This window comes from Ixodes scapularis, unplaced genomic scaffold, assembly GCF_016920785.2.
Source record: "Ixodes scapularis isolate PalLabHiFi unplaced genomic scaffold, ASM1692078v2 PGA_scaffold3__209_contigs__length_174095766, whole genome shotgun sequence".
Taxonomy (NCBI): Eukaryota; Metazoa; Arthropoda; class Arachnida; order Ixodida; family Ixodidae; genus Ixodes; species Ixodes scapularis.
The window spans coordinates 150,576,331-150,596,133 of record NW_024609868.1 but is presented as its reverse complement, the minus strand read 5'-3'; the positions used below and the strand labels follow the sequence as shown (position 1 = coordinate 150,596,133).

The following is a 19,803-nucleotide window of genomic DNA, read 5'->3' as shown; positions in this document are numbered from 1 at the left end:
CCACTGATTACACGACTCGGCTACTTGATGTAGCCCGAGGTTTAGATTTGCCTGATCATCGATACATAAAACCTGAAAAAAAAAAATATATATATAACGCCATCATCCGCAAACTATCGCATGAAAACGTTGGGACCTACCTATCCAATGGGATCATTTATGTAAATATTGAAGACTAGTGGCAATCGTAGATCCTCGTGAAACTCCGGATTTAATTTCTCAGAAACGGGATTAACTTTTGCTCTCGTCAAGATATTTCCTGCGGTTTTCCAAGTCGATCTTAATTCAAAGTCTAATTTAGACATTGAATCTAGAAGTCTAATTTATTCTTTCTCAAAAAGAAGTTTGTCATGTGCTTTTTTATTGAACGCTTTGCAGCAGTTCATGAATATATGATCGATTTGGCCAAATTTGTCTAGATCCTTGGCCAGGTCGTGTACCGTTAGTTGAAATGCGGAAAATCCCCGCCTACCCCCTTGCTGCGCGTTCGGAAGTAGATTGTGCTCAGAGAGGTACTTGGTTAGGTAGATTGTAATCACGTGTTCCATAAGTTTACACGATAAGCAAGTTAAACATACTGGTCTATATTTACAGAGTAATTACGAATTGCCCTTCTTATAAATGGAACCAGACGTGCCGAGCGCTAGTCATGGGATAGAATGTTACTTGAAAATGGCGAATTGAAGATAATTGTTACGAACTTTGGCAGTACTTGGGCATGACTCGTTAGAAAATGGTTGGAAATACCGTCCGGACCACACGACCTTTTAGCGCTAATATTAAGTAACATAGCAAACGACCCCTGATTTGTAGATACAAATTCCAACTCATCCTGTCATTCATCGTCAAATACAGAGGGACCGGTTTCGCTTACATATGAAAAAACAAATGCTCTGAAAATACTGGCTTAATAAATCAACCACTTCTTTATTGTTGATGACGACGGAACCATTGTTAACAGTCTACTTTATACCCTTTTTATTCTGAGAGAGATACTGCCAAAATTACTGGGCGAAATCTTTCATAAATATTTCAAAAGTGTTTGAAAAAAAAAAAATAATTGCACCTGGCCTCTGCCAGTTTGTGTTTTAACAAATCGCGAAGCCCCAAAATATATATTTACCTTATGTAGCTGCCACTTTCTTTGGCGTTAGATTTTCCGTTTGAAATGTATTAACTCTCGTATCATTCACGGGTTGTTGGAACCGATTCGTTTTTATTTTCCCGGGAAAAAAATCTGCATGCATTGTTGAAAATGGCATTCGAATTCATTCTAGACTAAATTGACACCATGAACGTTGAATGATTCATGAGCTGTATCAACATAATCCAGAATAGAAATGCCGTCTGACTGACTGTAATTCTTGATGTACGAGTACCAAGATCTCTGGCAAGACGTTTGTTTACAAAGAGAACAAGAAATAAACTTAATCTATGACGGAAACGTTTGAAACAAAAATGTCAGTGCTAACAAAAACTATGGCCACAATGGTGCTATTCAGCTGGTAATTATTGTTGTTTTATCTATTATCTGGGTGAGGTTGAATGCGAACACCAGGTCTAGCAAAATTTCTGAGCTTAGCAAGTTTACACAACCGCTGCTATGATTTGCCCAGTCAGTTTCTGGAGCGTTGAAATCACCGGCAATTAATAGGTTTTTATTGCTATGAACGCTTATGAATTTAAATAATTTCTTTTAAAATATTTTGGTTGGACTTTTGGTGGCCGATATACCTGTGGTGACAGAGTATTAAAGAAAAAGATGTACATCGGATGCAGGTGCGCGGGGCTAAAAGGCGACAAGCGCGTGACGGTGATATAAAAATAGTTTTGGCCCGAGCTTCGTCGTGTTCGGTTCCTTTCCTTGCTTCGCCACCACATACCCATTTAACCAGCATAGTATCTCTCTACACATTGATCTTGCAACAAATGCTTTCATGGTCCTCTATTTGATAGAGCATATTACAGAGAATACGGTTTTTAATTATTTAGGCGACACCACCTCCTTTGGGGTTGTCGGTCTCTTCTGTACACTGTATATGAAGGAGTAAATTGCATTTGAACTTGAATAGAATATACTTCATTCAGAAAAACGTCACGGAGGATAAAGTAAAAGGCGACTAGAGTCCAGCAGCAAGTATAGTCCAACAACAAAATGTTCAGACAAAAACAAAATTACACCATTACTCAAAGATACAGTGACCTATACAAAATGTGAACTGGTAAAACAGAAACACACCAAAACACCAACATAGATTATGTTGGACCTAGAAGGAAACATTTTATTGTGGTTTTAAATGTGTGTACTGTATTAGAGCTATTAATCAAGGACAGTGTTTAAAGATTGATATTTAATCATTGTGCGATCTGATTAAGTACTTCTTGTCTACCATATTTGGCGCGTATTCTTGACTGCAGGTAGCGAGTATGACGGAAGGTGTTTGTGAATGTCCTATTGATGTAATCTTGTTGCACAAATTCAGGGTGCAGTTCAATTTTGCAGAACATCTAAACTGCCAACCTCTCGGTGAGTGATTGTTCTTCTGTAAGAAAAAAGTATTTGGTGAAATATGGGTGGGAGTGTTGCCGATATGATACATTGGCAATTGACCGCCCTTTTTTTTCTGCAAGAGAAGCAACTGAGATACACAGGTTTTTGAACATGTACCCTATACTAAACTACAATAGCTTAAACGAGAATGAACAATAGTATAGTAGAGGTGGTGTTTTAACCAACCGGAAGAATATATTTTAACGCACTTTTGATTCCTATCCCCCGTGAAATGTCGGGTCGAATACGATCAATATGGTAAGACCAATTTAATTTTTTTAAATACTCCTAGAAACCTGTCTGTCTTTACGTAAGCAATTTCAGTCTTTCTAAATCGAATGTTTACTTTTCGATTAATATGTTTATTTTTTATCTAAATACCATATATTTCGTTTTTTCAACGTTTATTTCCAATTCATTGCATGCTAACCACGTACTTGACTTTATCATACAGTTGTTCGCTAATGTTTCAAGCTAATATATATTCGCACCCGAAAACAAATACATTTGTGTCATCTGCATAGACCAAAATATCAGATGTATATGGTGTGTGACCAATAACGTTAATGTACATCAGAAAAAGTAGTGGTCCAAGGATTGATCCTTGGGGAACCAACCCGATAATGTATATAACCGGCTTCCGATTTTCGCAACCAAGAGTAATGTATTGGACATATTCTGAGAAATAACTTTTATTGAGTTTTAGGGCAAGACCTCTTATCCCATAATTATAATGCGTTTTGAAAATTCCTTTAGGCTTGATCGAATCAAAGGCCTTTCTGAAACCTAATAATACCCCTAAAGAATAAAGCTTGGCTTCAAAATGCGTTAAACTTTTATTCTTAATATTCAGTAAAGCTTTTTCAGAAGATTTCCCTTTCTGAAAACCATAGGGCTGTTTTACGAGACTATTATGTTTGCTCAAATGATAGAACAGTCTGGAATTACTATCGTCCATATTACTTTTGAGAACACTGGTAATAGGGATCTGGGTTTGTAGTTATTTAAAGTACTAATTGGACCACCTTTCTGTATAATTGATACTCGGGCGATCTTTAATCTCGGAGGAAATACCCCAGTGCCCAATATTTTATCAAAGATTGCAAAGAGAGGAAGACTAATTACATTAGCAATTGCTTTTATAGGTTTAACTTTTGATAATAACAATAATAATACCGTATTTACTCGCAGAATGAACGCACTTTTTTTCCCGAAAAATCGATGCAAAGTTGGGGGGGGGGGGGGGGCGTTCATTACGCGAAGTAAAATTTTTGCGTCCGTATTTACTCGCATAGTGAACGGGCCTTTTATCCTGAAAAATCAAAGTAACTTATCTCTTTGCGCGCCGCGCCCGACCCCGTAACCAAACTAAGCTGTGCAAAAAACAAAATGCTTTTTTTTAATTTCTTGGGTTTTTTTTGTTTTTTTGCGAGACCTACGTGCCCGTCCTTCACGACCATCCTCTCCACACACATCTCGAGGACGTCGGTCCAGCGGAAACCGCGATGATACCAACAGGTGGTGCTGGTACCACCGATTATTTGGAGGCGGCGCCCGAAAATGCACCCCACCATGCGCATTTCCGGAAAACACCTCGCCCACTCACTGAAGACGGCCAGTGCAGCGGGAAGCACAATCAGCCGTTTGTTCCACGAGACTGATCGCCAGACAAATATCCAATACCTGGTGGACACCGGCGCTGAAATCAGTATCATTCCTCCTACGCTGGAGGATCGTCGGCACCGACAACAAACCCAACCACTCCAGGCGGTAAATGGACCGGCGCTAAAAACGTATGGACAGAGATCCCTAACCCTCGATTTGGGACTCCGGCGCGTGTTCCGCTGGATATTTCTGGTGGCAGACGGGCGTTTCGCAATCATTGGGGCAGACTTCCTCCGAAATTTTGCCCTCATCGTGGATGTCAAGCGCCGTCTACTCCTTGACTCTACAACACACCTCAGTATCCGAGGCGTACTATCAAAGGCACTATCTTTAAATTCTACTGTACAACCCCTCAAAATGGCTGCTCCATGGGAAAACCTTTTAAAGGAATTCCCAGCGCTAACGCAGCCATGCAACACCGAGGCACCAGTCAAACACAACATCACACATTGCATCGACACCAAAAGCTCTCCAGTCTTCGCCAAGCCACGCCGCCTCGCCCCGGACAGGCTAAAAATCGCTAAAAATGAATTCGAACACATGCTGGAACTCGGATTCATTCGTCCATCGTCCAGCGTGTGGTCTAGCGCCCTGCACATGGCACCAAAAATATCTGGTGACTGGCGACCATGCGGGGATTATAGAGCTCTCAACAAAATCACGGTGCCGGATCGGTACCCAATTTTCCACATCCAAGATTTTGCTGGGGCACTACAGGGATCGACAATCTTCACAAAAATAGATCTTGTAAAGGCATATCATCAAATACCGGTCGAACCATCTGACATCCACAAAACTGCAATCACAACACCATTTGGCATGTTTGAGTACATACGGATGCCATTTGGTCTCAGGAATGCAGCACAAACCTTCCAACGGTTCATGGATCAAGTCCTCCGTGGATTAAACTTCTGTTTCGCCTACATCGATGACGTCCTCGTCTTCAGCAAAACACGCGAAGAACATGAGGACCACCTCCGACAGCTCTTCTCTCGCCTCCACAACTACGGTGTCGTCCTCAATGCGGCCAAATGCAACTTTGGCGTCGCCGAATTGGATTTCTTGGGGCATCATGTGGACAAGCACGGCATCCGTCCCCTGCTGGACAAGGTGAATATTATTCAACAGTTTCCCCAACCACAAACAACAAAGAAACTACGTCAGTTTTTAGGGCTCATAAACTTTTATCAACGATTCCTTCCAACCTGCTCTAGAACTCTCCAGCCACTCAACCGTTTTTTCACTGGAGATCCCAAGCAATCCATCCCACTCGAGTGGAACGAACCTGCACTCAACGCCTTCGAGACAATCAAGAAACAACTTGCCGAAGTCACAACATTGGCCCATCAGAAACCTAACGCACCACTCTCCCTTGTGACCGACGCCTCCGATGGAGCAGTTGGTGCCGTACTCCAACAGTTTACCGACTCCGGGTGGCAACCACTCTCCTTTTTCTCAAAGCAAATGACACCCACCGAAACCCGGTACAGTACATTCGGGCGTGAACTTCTAGCAATCTACCTGGGCGTTAAACACTTCCGCCATTTTCTGGAAGGACGTCAATTTGTTATCCTGACAGATCACAAACCCCTAACATATGCCCTAACATCAAACAGCTCCTCTTACACAGCAAGGGAAGTCCGACAGATGGCTTACATCTCGGAATACACTAGCGACATCCGTTTCATCAACGGCAAAGAAAACACCGTCGCCGACGCGCTATCCCGGATCGGTGTCAACACCTTTACAACGGAACAGACAGCTATCAATTTCCAGGAATTGGCCGCCGCGCAACAGCTCGATGAAGAACTTCAGCACCTTCGCTCTTCGTCAACAGCGCTGGTCCTCGAAGACATTGCAATTCCTGAATGCAACAAAACACTTCTCTGCGACACTTCTACTGGCCATCCTCCACCTTACGTGCCGACACCGTTTCGACGAGTCGTCTTTGACACCCTTCACTCACTCTCCCACCCAGGGATACGGGCGTCACAAAGCCTCATCTCAGCTCGATTCGTTTGGCCAAGGATGAAGTCAGACTTTAGAAACTTCGCACGGGCATGCCAACAGTGCCAGCAAGCCAAACTCCATCGCCACACAGTGACACCCGTAGGCACATTTCAACTTCCCGGTGCCCGATTCAACAACGTACACCTAGATATCATGGGACCGCTGCCTCCGTCTCACGACTATCGTTACCTGCTGACGTGCGTGGACAGATTCACTCGCTGGCCAGAGGCAATGCCTATGAAAGACATGACCGCAGAGATTGTCGCCTACACATTTATTATTATGTGGATCAGCCGTTTTGGTGTGCCGGCGACAATAACAACCGATAGAGGCAGACAGTTCGAAAGTCTTCTCCTTCATAAACTGTCAACTCTTCTCGGTGCACACCACATCCGAACAACAGCATACCATCCCTCCTCCAACGGGCTCGTGGAAAGGTTTCACCGACAGATGAAAGCGGCACTCAGAGCGCACACGTCAATAAACCCATGGACCGAAGTCCTACCAATGGTGCTGCTGGGCATCCGCACTGCCGTGCGAGACGAACTTAAGTGCACCTCCGTCGAAATGATCTACGGCACTACCCTCCGACTACCCGGTGAATTTTTTCAAACAACTGAAAAGAGCAGTGACACAGACTGCGAGAACTACGCCAGCCGATTTAGCTCGGTTCTCCAAAACATCCAACCAATCTAAACCAGGACTCAGTCACGCAAGGTCTTCATAAGTCCCGACCTTCACCACTGCAGTCACGTGTTCGTGCGAAACGACACGGTGCGACGTCCATTACAGTGTCCCTATGACGGACCCTATGCAGTGCTGCAACGAACTGACAAAACATTCACGCTTTCAGTCAACGGCCGAGCAGAAGTAATTTCAATTGACCGCATTAAGCCTGCACATCTCGCAAACAATGAGCTACAAGAAATTGATGCAACTTCGTTCCCAAGCACATCGCACACATCGCTCGTATTACACACAACCTCGCCAGGGGGGGAACCATGTAGCGGCTCCCAGCGAAGCGCGAAAGAAGTGAAAGAAGTGCCCGCGCGATCACGGCCTCTCTCGGCGCTCGAGACAGGACAGACATCGAGGAACAACGGCACCCGCAAGATCGGCTCGTCACGTCTCAGATTTAGCCTAATGTAAATAGTGTAAATAAATTAGTTGAAGCTCAGCACGCTTCACTCTGTATCATTTTCCTTGGTTAATTTCAGAACCTTATTCAATTTCGACAATATGTTGCTAATTTCACTCATACGTGTGTCCCGCTGCTTGTATTTGTCTTATTGTTTTACTGGTCTAATATGAATTGGAGCATCAACTTCGGGACCCGGGTTGGATACCACGTCACTCGCAAGTAACAAGCATAAAACCTTCAAGAAGTCATTCAACATTTCAGACCACTTTATGAGGCACGGTGTTAAAATAATACAATACGCACTAGAACGAAATGATCGCCAGCAGTGGCCGTAACTAACCTGTACAGTAAGCCGTGACATGTTAGCCGTGTTGCTTTGATGATCACCACCGTACCCTCTGAGGCTGGGAAGAAGAGTCGCTTTTATAGCTCCGGTGATTTACGTCATTGTGCCGCGTTGCTGGCTGATGTTCCGATTTCAAGATGCCAAGTCATAGTGGTAGGGTGCCACGTGGTTGTCAGTGTCGGCCACTTTTGCAGAATATGATGCCAAGGACGCTGATGAAGCAGTGAGGATGCCGAGCAGGATCTGTACCGTGCGCCATGCATGACATGTTAGCCGGGTTGCATGATCCCCACCGTGCCCTTCCTATCCTCAGGTGCCTGCTGTCCTCATCGTACCGCAAATATTGCGCTTACCAACGGGAGTCTAGCATAAACCAATAGTGTGCGCGGATTCAGAGGGCAGGCTACCTTAAAGGCAGTGTGTCGAACCGAAATGTTTTTCGGTCCGGTTTTCGTTCCGGTTCAGAGAAAACGGTTCAGCTCCGGTTCAACTGCGGAGTGAAAACATAAAGGTTAAAACAGGTTCGAACTGGTTCGTACTCATATGCTACAAGATCAAAAGCAATTTATGACAGCAAAAGAGAAACTATGCATATTTTATGGAAGTGTTACATATAAAAAGTAAAGGCCACATCACTCTCTGGAACGAACGAGCTAGTGCTGGGGCACCTCGGGACATGGGTGAAAGCGCAGTTCGATGTCAGGCAGCTGACCAAAGAAGCAGGACGTCGTCAAGCATATCCGGGGAAAGACGGCAGGCACCTCTGATACGATAAAATGAACTTCAGTGCAGAAAAGGCTCGCTCCACGCTCACCTTGGTTGCAAGCACTCCCATGGCTACTTACGCCAATGCGCAGAGTTTCCGGATGGCGTTCCCATCCCTCCTCCCAAAACTGTAACACGTTACCGTACCCTTGAAAGCCGCAGCTCCTTATCTAGCATTTTCAGGAGGCATGCTATATCAAGTTGGCTAGTGGTACCTCGAACGTGCACGCCAGCCTCAACCTCTCTTTCCTTGAGGAGCGGTTCCAGGGCGTCTTCCGGATCTTCTGGAGACGCCGCAGTTTCAGAAGACAGGGTAGAATCTTGCTCGCATTTCAGAGCTGTGATCCGCCTCCGAGTATTTCTCGGATGCAACTCGGCCCGGTACTTTTGCTAAGGGATGAGAAGAAGGCGTTAGAAGGGGATCCATGTACACTGCTGCACAGAAGACATCCGTGTCAAGAAGGTGGCTCTATTTTTCATTGAATGGACCAAGGGCTTTGCCAACGGCGACGATATCTTGTCATTGTCCTTGGAATATCTCAGCCCTACTCCGTAGAAATCTGCCACAGTGAGCTGTACCTTCTGCAATGTCTTCGTCGCTACTTCTGCCGGGTGAAGCGATACTGCGAGCATTTCGACTTCCGCCCATACGTCTTCAGTGGACCTGGAGCTTTCTTCTTTTGAGAGCAACCCTCCAATGAAGCCTCTTAGTTCAAGCAGCCTAGTGAGCAAATGCAGCGTGGACATCCACCGCGTTGGACAATCAAACGCAGGTTTCTTCAACCCTAGCTTTCTGATTAGGGACACAACAAATTGGACACGTTGTATCTTAACAAGCGCACGGCTTTCTCAGGTTCGCGCAAAAATAGGTCTTTCTTTTTTTTATATAATTTTTTTTTCCAGTTGACTGTGTTCTTTTCCACGAACTTTTCACGTGACCTGACTTCGCGTTTCAACCGAAAACCGCATGAAAAACATATCGGTTCCGATACCGAGCGAAAAAAGGTATTTCGTTCCGGTTCAACTCCGGTCCCAGCGAAAATAACGGTTTTTTCCGGTTTTCGGTTCACGGTTCGGGTTCGGTTCAATACCCTGCTTAAAGGTCTGAATCTGGCCACCTCAAAAAAATTCTCCACAAAACCCCGGCTCCAATCCGCAGCCAAGATATCACCTGCCACAAAAAAAACCAGCTTGCTTTCCATACATTCATACGACATTCCATCTCATAAACGCACTCGCCTCTAAGTTCGATACAAAAGCGGCTTTCACATGCAAATCTATGCTCGGCGACATGTGCAAGACTGTGAAAGAAGAGGGACCCGCCACGTTAAGCTGCATCAAAAAGCATGCAAGTAAGTTCGCCGTTTGCAAAACAGAGAAAGTGTACGCGATCCCCCTTGTCCTGCGGGGTTAATTTTATCGGGCAAACAGGCCGGCGCCTTAACGATCGGCACAGAGAGCACCATATAGACGCAAAACCGCTGCTTCGGATTCCCATCATTCGATTGTGATGCACGAGAAAAAATGCACTGGCCGCATTCCTAATTTCGCCGCGACAACTACCCCGGGGACCACCGAAAGAGCGTCGGGCGAGAAATAATGGAGCCCTTTACGATGGCGACGAGACCCCCGAACATAAGTACCCCATCCATCTCGCAGTCACAAAAGGAGTTGGCATTTTCGAGGCCGACGATGCGGCAACATCCCACCACGACTAGCAATCGCGACACCACAAAACGCGGGCGACGCCGGAGCATCGCAACAGGACTGGCAGCGCCCCCCCCCCCCCCCCCCCGCGAATCACGACTGAGCGCAGATTACCCCGAATCGTCATAACACGATTGACAGCCCCCAACGGCTATAAAGCGGATTACGCCGGAGTCTGGCAACACGCCTGCCAGCTCCCTATGACACCAGGGCGGTCCGAACAGGACAATGCAGATGGCGTGATTTTTTTAATTTCTGAAGTGACGGCACCTGCCGTACTCCGGACCACTTCCATGCGTTTTTCTTGCCTGGGGGAGGTTTTCCTTCGCTTGTGTTTTTTGACTGAGGCTCAGCGTGAGCTCATCACGTGGTTTCAGGCAGCCACTTATACACTGTGCTGGAATTTTGCGGAGCTGGGTAACTTTCTGTTATGATGTCAGTGTCACGTAATACGCATATTTTCCTTGTTTGAGCGTATCTATACTCCTTGATACTTCGTATAGACGCTTTTCAAAAGCTGTACATGGGCACCGCCATAACCGACCTTCAGTTTTTGTTCCCCCTTATTCCGTTGTTTTTTTTTTTTGTTGTTTTTTTCACTTGGTCATTACTATTGCAGGACAGCTCATTTCAATTTTAGATTTTATGGAGGTCTCCCCAGCAGTGGCCTCTGTAGAGGTTTGTCGACGCCCGTTTCAGTGGCTCCGTATCTCGGTAAGACAAGAGAAGGTCGGCCATGGCCGCCGCTGTCTGACGCGTGTGTAAAGCGTCTATACAACGCTGTCAAAGCTACTGGCGCAAGCGCGTGGTTTTGTATCTGGTTTCGTTTGCGCGAGAAAGCGTGCAAATGATCATTGAGAACAAGCCCCATGCTCGTGCCAACAGCTTTGACAGCGCAGTACACGAAGTATGAGCTTGATCGTTGTGTTACGTTCGGTTAGTTCACTTTCAAGGATTGTTTTGGTGCTCGTTATCGCCTTATGCAACGTTCTTGGATCTATCAGTTGGCAAGCTCTAAGGGAGAGCGACATTAAAAAGCGTTTCTTCTCTGTTGGCTGCACGGAAGCCAGTGCGGGCGGATATAAAGCCCCTCGATAATATAGAGCTTGCAAAATCGAAGCGATCCTAACGACGTAGTGCCGCGCAAAGCATCTTCAGAATCCCTTCGTCGCGGTTTTAGTTCATATTTGCGAATCTCACTCCACGGCACTCCGTCACGATCAAATACAGTGTATGAACCTTAAAATATGTAGCATTCCATATATCTATAATGCTGTTGTTGTTGCCAACCAATACATGATCAAATTCTGGAGCACGCTTTTTGGGGGCTCCCGACTTGTCAGAGTTTGTGCGCAGGTAAATACAGGACTACGATAACACATGCTTATTTAAACATAAGCTCATTTCATTAGTTGTGGTCATAGGCTCCTTACATGATCCTTGAGCCGGGAGGATGATACTACCCTTCAGAGTGGTAACCATGGCCACCAGAAAGGTAGGTCCGTGTTTCAACGGGGTCTCTCGCGGAGATGAATGTGTGGAATGTAAGCAGGCGACGACTTCGTTCATGTAGTGCTGAGATGAATTACTTTGCTAGCGAGTCAAACAAAAGCAAATCCATACACTAAGGTTCCTGGCCAATCAGGTCCCAAAATCTTATTCGCCCTGCGCTGCGTGCAGGGATTTTCGGAAGTGTATTCACGATTCTCTCAAGCATTGTTCTGAGAAGGTTAAATCCACGGGCTATGAGCGGGTGCTCCGCCGCCCTTCGCTTCGGCCGCCCATTTCAATGCTGCTTTGCTGCGGTGGCTGTTTGCCTCGACACCCAGGCTGAATTTAGCGGATGCGTGCTCTTGTTTATTTATGGTTTTCTATGAGGCACGAGGTGATTTCCCCTTGTCCACATTGCGGGTGGAGATAATGCATCCACACTAATGGCACGAAACAAGTCAAGGGTAAAGAGCACGAGCAGTTAATTTCATTGCGCAATCGTTGAATTGACGTCTTCTATAACTTTGGCATCTCGTCTGTAACATTCGGTGTGCTGCAATGAAATGTAAAACATAAGCCGCAGCGATCGAACCTTGCGGCGAATATAAAATATTGCCACGCGTGTCGCCGAGCGAGCGCGTACGTGGCCAAGTGTAGTTGGGAATTCCTTTGAAAACTTATCGTAAAAACAATGGACTTTGAAGCGCTGAAACAGAAAAAATGAGAGTCCAGGTAACAAATTGGGGGGTCGTGATTTTTCAACTATTGCACGAGCCACGATATGTTATCTATTCTTTGTGGCAAAGATCTCGTATCTGTTACAAGTGTTACACTGTTCTCGTGTCCACCTGAAGCGTATGCACCAAGTCTTTTCAACGTATGTATGGAATTCAACCTGGGAACGAACTAGCCGTGATAATCTTTTTCGTCGTGTAAGATCAGGTGGCCTGAGCTTGTGTCATTTGTTGGTACGGCAGCTGGTCTCACAATTCATCTTTTTGCGGGATCAGACTGACCCTTTACTGTGCAGTGTTATCCAAGAACGATTATTTAGCAAACTACCACAGTTCATCGTTTCTACTTGTGATGGCTATTGAGGCAATGTCAGTGGGTTTCTCTAAGAGGCGGCTTGTGAATTCCGACTTCTTTGTGTTCGTTCTTCAATGGAGTACTCGAGTTCAGTGACGCAAAATCGGCTTTCACGGGATCTTGTGAACTGCTTATTTTGATTCCCATCGTACCGCTCAGCGTACCGTGATAGCAGGGATCGCGATGTTCTGTATCGTGTAAAAAGAATGGAAGTACGTGGGTCGATAAAGACCTTGTTTTTAAATCTACATACCGACACCTTGCCTGTTAAACCTTGGTTGGCCGGAAAAGGCATGTTTGTCCCGTGGGGTGAAGATCGTTGTCTCTGCAATACACCGGAGACTGTGGAACACTTATTCCTTGGTGGTTGGGACCCCATTCCCTTTTGGGACGTGCTCCAACGCGCACTAAAGAAAAACTGGCCTACCAGTAGTTTTGAAACTATTACGCAATTTGACTGCTTATATTTGTTTATGCTTGCTATATCTTTTTATTGCTTCCCTCTCAAATTTACTGAAATAATCACTGTGAGTGATTTCCTCAGTAGACGAAAGTGTGACGTCATTTTGTAGCGTCGAAATAAAATATATTTTGATTACCTTAGTTGTTTGAAGAAGATGTGTTGCTACAGACAGTCAATTCCATCTGATTCAGTGAACATAATAATATATTTGCTCAGAAAACTTATGAATATATTTAAAAGGCATCTTTTCTGCAATTCTGGAGCCCCAACAAAGTAACAAGTTGGGCCTATAGTTGAAAACAAGTCTTTTAGAACATCAGGAAGAAAAAAAAAACAAAGGGACGGACAAGACGAGACGTCTTTCCACTCACAACACACGTATTTAATGAGAGGCAGGGGCTAATACCGCGGGAGCCCGAAGGGAGACGGGGAAATGGGAGAGAGAGGAAGGAGGTGGGAGATGGGATGAATTTCAGCCAGTCCACCCGAAAATCAACAAAAACGGAAGGGCGTACAAAGGGCAAAGGAGAAAGGCGTCAAACGGAGGAGTGCGGAAGGTTAGAAGGAAATTTGGTGCGGAGTTCATGCCCGCGTGGTTAGATGGTTAGAGCCGCGCGGGTTGTCAAGCAATCGACTGCAGTCGTAGATACTCGACGTCTCTCTCTGAGCGGGAAAGCGAGGGAGCAGATATAATAGGCTGAGGGTGTCAGATCGCGAAAGCCGCAATTATCTCTCGCTCGTAGCGATCACCGCTGGATCCCAGAACCCGGGCCGAGGGGAACTGGGGTTAGCAAGATGGGCACACACTACCATGAATCGCTATAGGGTGCTGCGAGTCTGGCTCAATCTCGTCGCATTCCCTCTTGTGCTCGTGCAACCTGTCATTCAGGCAACGGCCGGTCTGCCCAATGTGCTTCGCAGCGCAATTTAGTGGAACGGAATATACGCGCTCGGTCGCGCGATTAACAACACTTTTTTTTTAATGCGAAAGCATTAACTGCTTCATGGAGCGGACTGACGTCATCAGTTTGAGGCGCGAAAACGTCACCTAATTTCCCTGATCTCAAAGGTCCCAATGGCTGGCGCGCGGAGACGAGGCTCCCATTGGCCGCTGCGCGCGTCAGTTTTAACGACCGCGGCTAGATGATGCTGCGTGCCCGCCGTAACCCCATGCCACTATGGGCCCGCGCCGGTTAAAACGGACACGTTGACGTGTGCTCGGAGGCTTCTGCTCTTCTTGCCGCCGACCAACATGCCGGCGCCTCCATCATCCGCATGGTCGGCGGTGCTTCTGCTCGTCTCGCCGCCGACGAACATGGCGCCGCCTCTAGCATCCATATTGTCACCGGTGCTTCTGCCACAACCCCAAATATTACTCCCCCAAAAAAACTCGGCGGATCATTCTGCGGCGTTCCATTGGACATTCATGCTTTCGCATTCACAGCTCATAAGAAGTGCTTAGGTGTCTTCCAACTTTTTTTTTTTTCAACACTGTTTCCTCGGGGTCGGAGGTCGTTTATCCGGCGGCACATGGCACCCAATCGGAACCTGCACGAGAACACGACGTCGACGTCGTGCCGTCGGGTGTAGACCTTTCGGCGGTTGGATGTGTTATGATGTAGGACTTGACCGCGAAACCTCTTCGGCAGGGGCGGCTTTGTGCCGTAGCTCGACGGCCGGGGCATTAGTGATTTTAGAGTAGCGCATCCGAGGCCACTTGGGTAGCCTCCTTTTTGCAGTCGCATGAGCTGAGAAGTTGAGCTGGGGTGAGACTGGCTGGAGCATAATTTCGTGCAAAAGCGAAGAAGGCTGTTTACAATACCGGATTTTACAGTGCTTTAATGATGGTCGGTGAAAGGCAGCGCAGGCTTCTGGGCTCGTCGCCGGAAGGTCTAGCAGACTCCAGTGGGGGTGGGGGTCAGTCGCAGGTCAAGGAGCTGTAGACCCTCAGTGCTGGGGACCTCTCTAGTGAAAACGAGTCCCTGCGAGTTTCTCGAGCCTGTGCTGCCTTGCGCCAGCCATTATTCAAAACCTCTAAAGTCCGGGGCTGTAAAGATCCTCGTTTCCTCTTGCACGCAATCATGCTCCCACCAGTGTCACTCCAGCTTAACTTTTCAGCTCATCCTGCTTTAAAATACAGGCTAGCCACGCGATCCCAGTTGCGCCACACTAAAATCACTAATGTCCCAGTTCTCAAGAGACTGCGCCAAGCCGCCCCGGCCAAAAAGGTTCGCGGTCACGCCCTATCATCATAACACCTCACAGCTTCTGAAGGCCCCCGCCCGATGGCACAACGTCGACGTCATGTACTCGCGCAGGTTTGAGGTCTCTCTACTTTGCCCTCTCTGAGTTTTTTTATACTTTGTTAACTTTCAGCTGGACCGGTTGATACTCACCCCCTCCACCCCCCCCCCCCTTTCTCCCCCCATTTCCCCGTCTCTTGGCGGGCTCCCGCTATTCACCACTGTCTCTCATTAAAAACTGGTCTTGCGAGTCGAACGATCTCTCGTCTTAACCGTCCCTTTGCTTATTCTTTCTGACGTTTTAATCGTTACCAACGCGCTCACCATAACTTAAGTATTTTAGGTTTAATTTTGTGAATAGCAATATTCTTGACATATTTCCAGTCTCGATGTTAAAATTCTACAAGCTCATGATAACTGAGCGTTTGCAGTTCTGCTGCCGTTTCTTTCCGTCTCTGGGTTGTACTTTTGACGCTCAGCCATTGATTCTTATTTTTTTTTACCTAAGAGGCACAAAATAATATTGCAGAGCACATTTTATAGACAAAACATATGGGAAACACTTACAAGAAGTGACTTGGAATTAGATATCGAAAATGCAGTTTCAATTCTTATGGTGTATCAAATTTAGATTCTTGGTCCTAGGTGCTTGTAACCCATCCTAAATTTTGTGCGAATGTTACGTTTGAGTTATGCGTGTTGAACTACAGTGATGGTAGTGTAATAGGCTCACTCATTCAAAGTAATAAACACATTTGGCACGTAAACTTAGTCTAGTGAAACCTCGTCAAATCTCCCTAATTAAAAATCTTTCATGGCCTCTTGCGTAAAGTATGTGTTGTAGTTTTCATCTTTAAACCAATTATTGAAGTGATTTAAGTATAGTTTTAATATGCTAGAATTTGGAACAAAGGGTTCTACTCAGCCTCGCAGTAAAAAGAAAGTATTGTCACTGCGTTCTGCACTGGCGCCTTCGTGATTGCGGTTGACACTGGTCGCTTCATTAAATTGAATTTCTTACAGTTTAAATAAAGGCCGCTTGCATCAGGGTTACGTCATCTTTATATCCGAGTGTCCTTCCCTTTCAACAGGTTTGTGAAACAAAAGAGTTTCGTGAAGTTGCTAGATCGATTGATTAGTTGTTGAGTCAAAGAAAGGATATAACCTTCATTGTTTATTCATTTAATTTAAACTGCATTTTCATTTGACGTTGATTTTTTTTGTAATGTCCAAAGTTTTACTAAAGTGCTGGAAGAGGAAAACTGAGCAAAAATTGCAAATGTTCGGAGCGCTGACAAAATTTAGACTGGAGGCTATGAATCTAGTTAATTGGAATGTTACCCAGATATTCAATAGTCTACCAATATTTTTGTCAAATTTTCGTAGATGTGGAGCGCGTCAGTAGGCTGAGTGCTGGAATGACACAAACGAATTGGCAGACTTTTATTTGGAAAGATTTATAATGCATAAAATGCAGCATTTAGGAGCGAACTTCTTTATAGTGTAGAAGTCATTAAACTGTCTTTCTGGGAGTAAGAAATCGATACTTTTACGAATTGCGGATAATCTGAATTTGGGAGGAAGGGGGAGCAAGGCACTGTAGGAGTATGGGGCCTGGTATGGGGAGAGGGGCAGAGGAGTAAGGAAGAAGCAGTGAAGAGAAAGACGAAAGGGGACAGACGGAAAGGGAGGGGATGGGGTGGGGAAGTTGGCGCTGTAGGAGTGAGAGCGGACGGATTAGTGGAGGGAGAAAAAGGAAATTGGTTTGCTTCCTGACATAAATCTCGCCTTTAGATCTAGTCGGGAGCTGAACTGGTGTGTCACATGACCAGAAAGTAGGAAAGGAAAGGAAGAAAGGTTGGGGGGACGGGGAGGGAAGAGAGATAGGGAATTGGAGCTAGAGGGAGTAGGGGAAAGAAGGCAGAGAGAGAAATTACCCTAGAGAAGGAAGGAACGGAGGAAATGGGAGTGGGAAGGGAGGAGAGACATGGGGTGAGAGGAATTATGTGTCACTTATCTCCCCGCTAAATTTAGCAAGGATACTGCACGGAGTGAAACTATGGATTATGAGATAGAGAATTGTTCTATAGGTCACGTGACATCGATTTTCCCTGGTGTATAGAGCGGACAGACTGAAGTGGTGTTTTGATCACGTGACGTCAATTCCCCCTTAACTTTAACGTGGAAGCTGGATTGGGGCAGAAGTAACGTGATGTCAAGTCATGACGTCAGCTGCCCCGCTGAATCTGGCGAGTAAATAGAATTGGTGTTTTCGTCACAATACCTGAATTCGTTGTGCTAAATTTAGCCAAGAAACTGAATTTACATTTAGGTCACTTGATATCAGCTTTCCCACTTGGATCATGGGCCACGGAAGGGGAGACCACACGACGTCGATTTCCTCGCTGAATTTAGCGAAAAATACCCGAATGGACGAGCAGACAGACGGACAAAAGTTTGGGATATAGTAATGACTTTATTTACCATACAAGTATTGTGGGAGCTGAGGAAAAAAGTTGTGCAAGCAGCTTGACTGGTCCTCAGCCCCCCACAGGTACACAGCACTGGGGAAGTTATACACAATAATTTATATAATACAAAATACTTGACAACAACAAAAAATAACAAAACAAAAACCAAACCAATAATCCGCTAGCTGATCAACAGCAGTAAGGATTGTTTAATTTGAAAGAAAATTATCCTTAAGCGCACACATATTGGAAGATTCGACATGAAAATTAAAGCCCATAAGAGTGTTCAGTAATGTTGGCAAGGTTATTTGAATCATTTGGAGGTCATAATCTGTTCGTGATGTTTCTACTGCCCAAACATCCGAGTGACGGGTGAAATATGTTGCAGCTTTTTTTTCGAAGTGTTGATAATGACAATAAAAAACTGTTTAACTCGCGACATTCCTGTTTATACTTTATGCTAAGTCTGAAAGCATAGTGATCAAATATCTTCACTACACGCAGCTCCCTAAAAGGTTGGTCAGTGTGAGAATCATAAGGCACGTTACACACAATTCGTAAAACCCTTTTTTGCAATAGAAATAGTTTCTCAAGATTGATTTTTGTTGTCGTCCCCCAAACTAAATGGCAGTAATTCAGATGAGATAAAAACATTGAGTTATACAAAAGCAACTTAACTCCTTTTGGAAGATCATTACGATGTCTAAGCAGCATACCAGTGATACGAGAGAGCTTAGAAATAATATAGTCAACGTGTTCAGTCCAAGACATGTGCCTAGAGAAAAATACCCCCAAAGTCTTAAACGTGCTTACTACTTCGATAGGCGAAGAGTCTAGAAAAATGTCACTCGTAAGTTCAAGGTTCTCGGGGCAAAATAAGGTCGCCTTAGTTTTCTTCTTATTAATTATGAGATTATTTGATTTAGCGCATGTGTCTAGAGCTTTTAGGGTGTCATTAGCTACGTGCGAAATTTCATTATAATTCTTACCTGAAAAAAAGAGGCTGGTGTCATCCGCGTAAATGATAAACTTCACTTGCTGCTCAATGTTAACGATGTCCTTAATATATATATTAAAAAGCAACGGCACAAGTACGAAGGGGGGCCCGAAATATGAATACTCTTTAGAATACGCAAACGAATACGTAACATATTCGTTGTATTTCTCTGGTATGCTTCTCATTTTAAAGAACTTAAAGACGCAAGTGTAAAGCTCGAGTCAGGGGGCCCGAAATATGATTGAGGTCACCAGTTTCTTTCCTAAGCCCTCGACATCAGGCAAAATATATTTTACTTCGCCAATTTCATAATTAATTTCTGATCGTATAAGAAATGACCTGGCTAAGACATTCCGTCGAATAAAAAGAGGCTGCAACATCATTTAATAGAACTTTCAATGAATATCACTTTAGTTTTGTGGAGATATTTTCCAAGCGCGAAATTTCGAGGACACGTCACGCGAAACTGTTGTGTCACTTAAAGGGGGCAGTATGGTAGTGTCTGGGGTTGTCCATTTATGAATATAACTTAATCTATAAAATCTAAGGGTACATAACGAATGCCAGTTGATTTGCGTTCGATCTCTCTATAAAAAAAATCGAAGATCGTGACATGCCCGTTTTTTCGCAATTCGGCTAAGACGGTGCCAACGGACGGTGCCAACCAGATGGTGCCAACGCACGTGCGACAGTTCATTACGAGTGATCTCTTCCGGCGCGCGAATCACATACCTTCGAAAATCAATCCGCCATTCATTTGCACAACTTTCCTCCTGGGAAGCGATCGCTCGCGATCGGCTGTCGCGCGTTTGATGGCGCCTTCTTGTTTCTGCGCCTAATCGCCGAAAAAGGAGCTCATCACGA

The 19,803-nt window shown here is 45.3% G+C and overlaps 1 protein-coding gene across 1 annotated transcript in view; it reads left to right on the top strand.

The window, feature by feature from the left end:
• Positions 1-1,488: 1,488 nt before the first annotated feature.
• Positions 1,489-19,803, top strand: part of LOC121048185 (tachykinin-like peptides receptor 86C) — a 198,099-nt gene continuing 179,784 nt past the window's right edge. The window contains exon 1 of the mRNA XM_042292922.1: positions 1,489-1,505. Coding sequence (XP_042148856.1) covers positions 1,489-1,505 — 17 coding nt within the window. The remainder of the gene's footprint in view (positions 1,506-19,803) is intronic.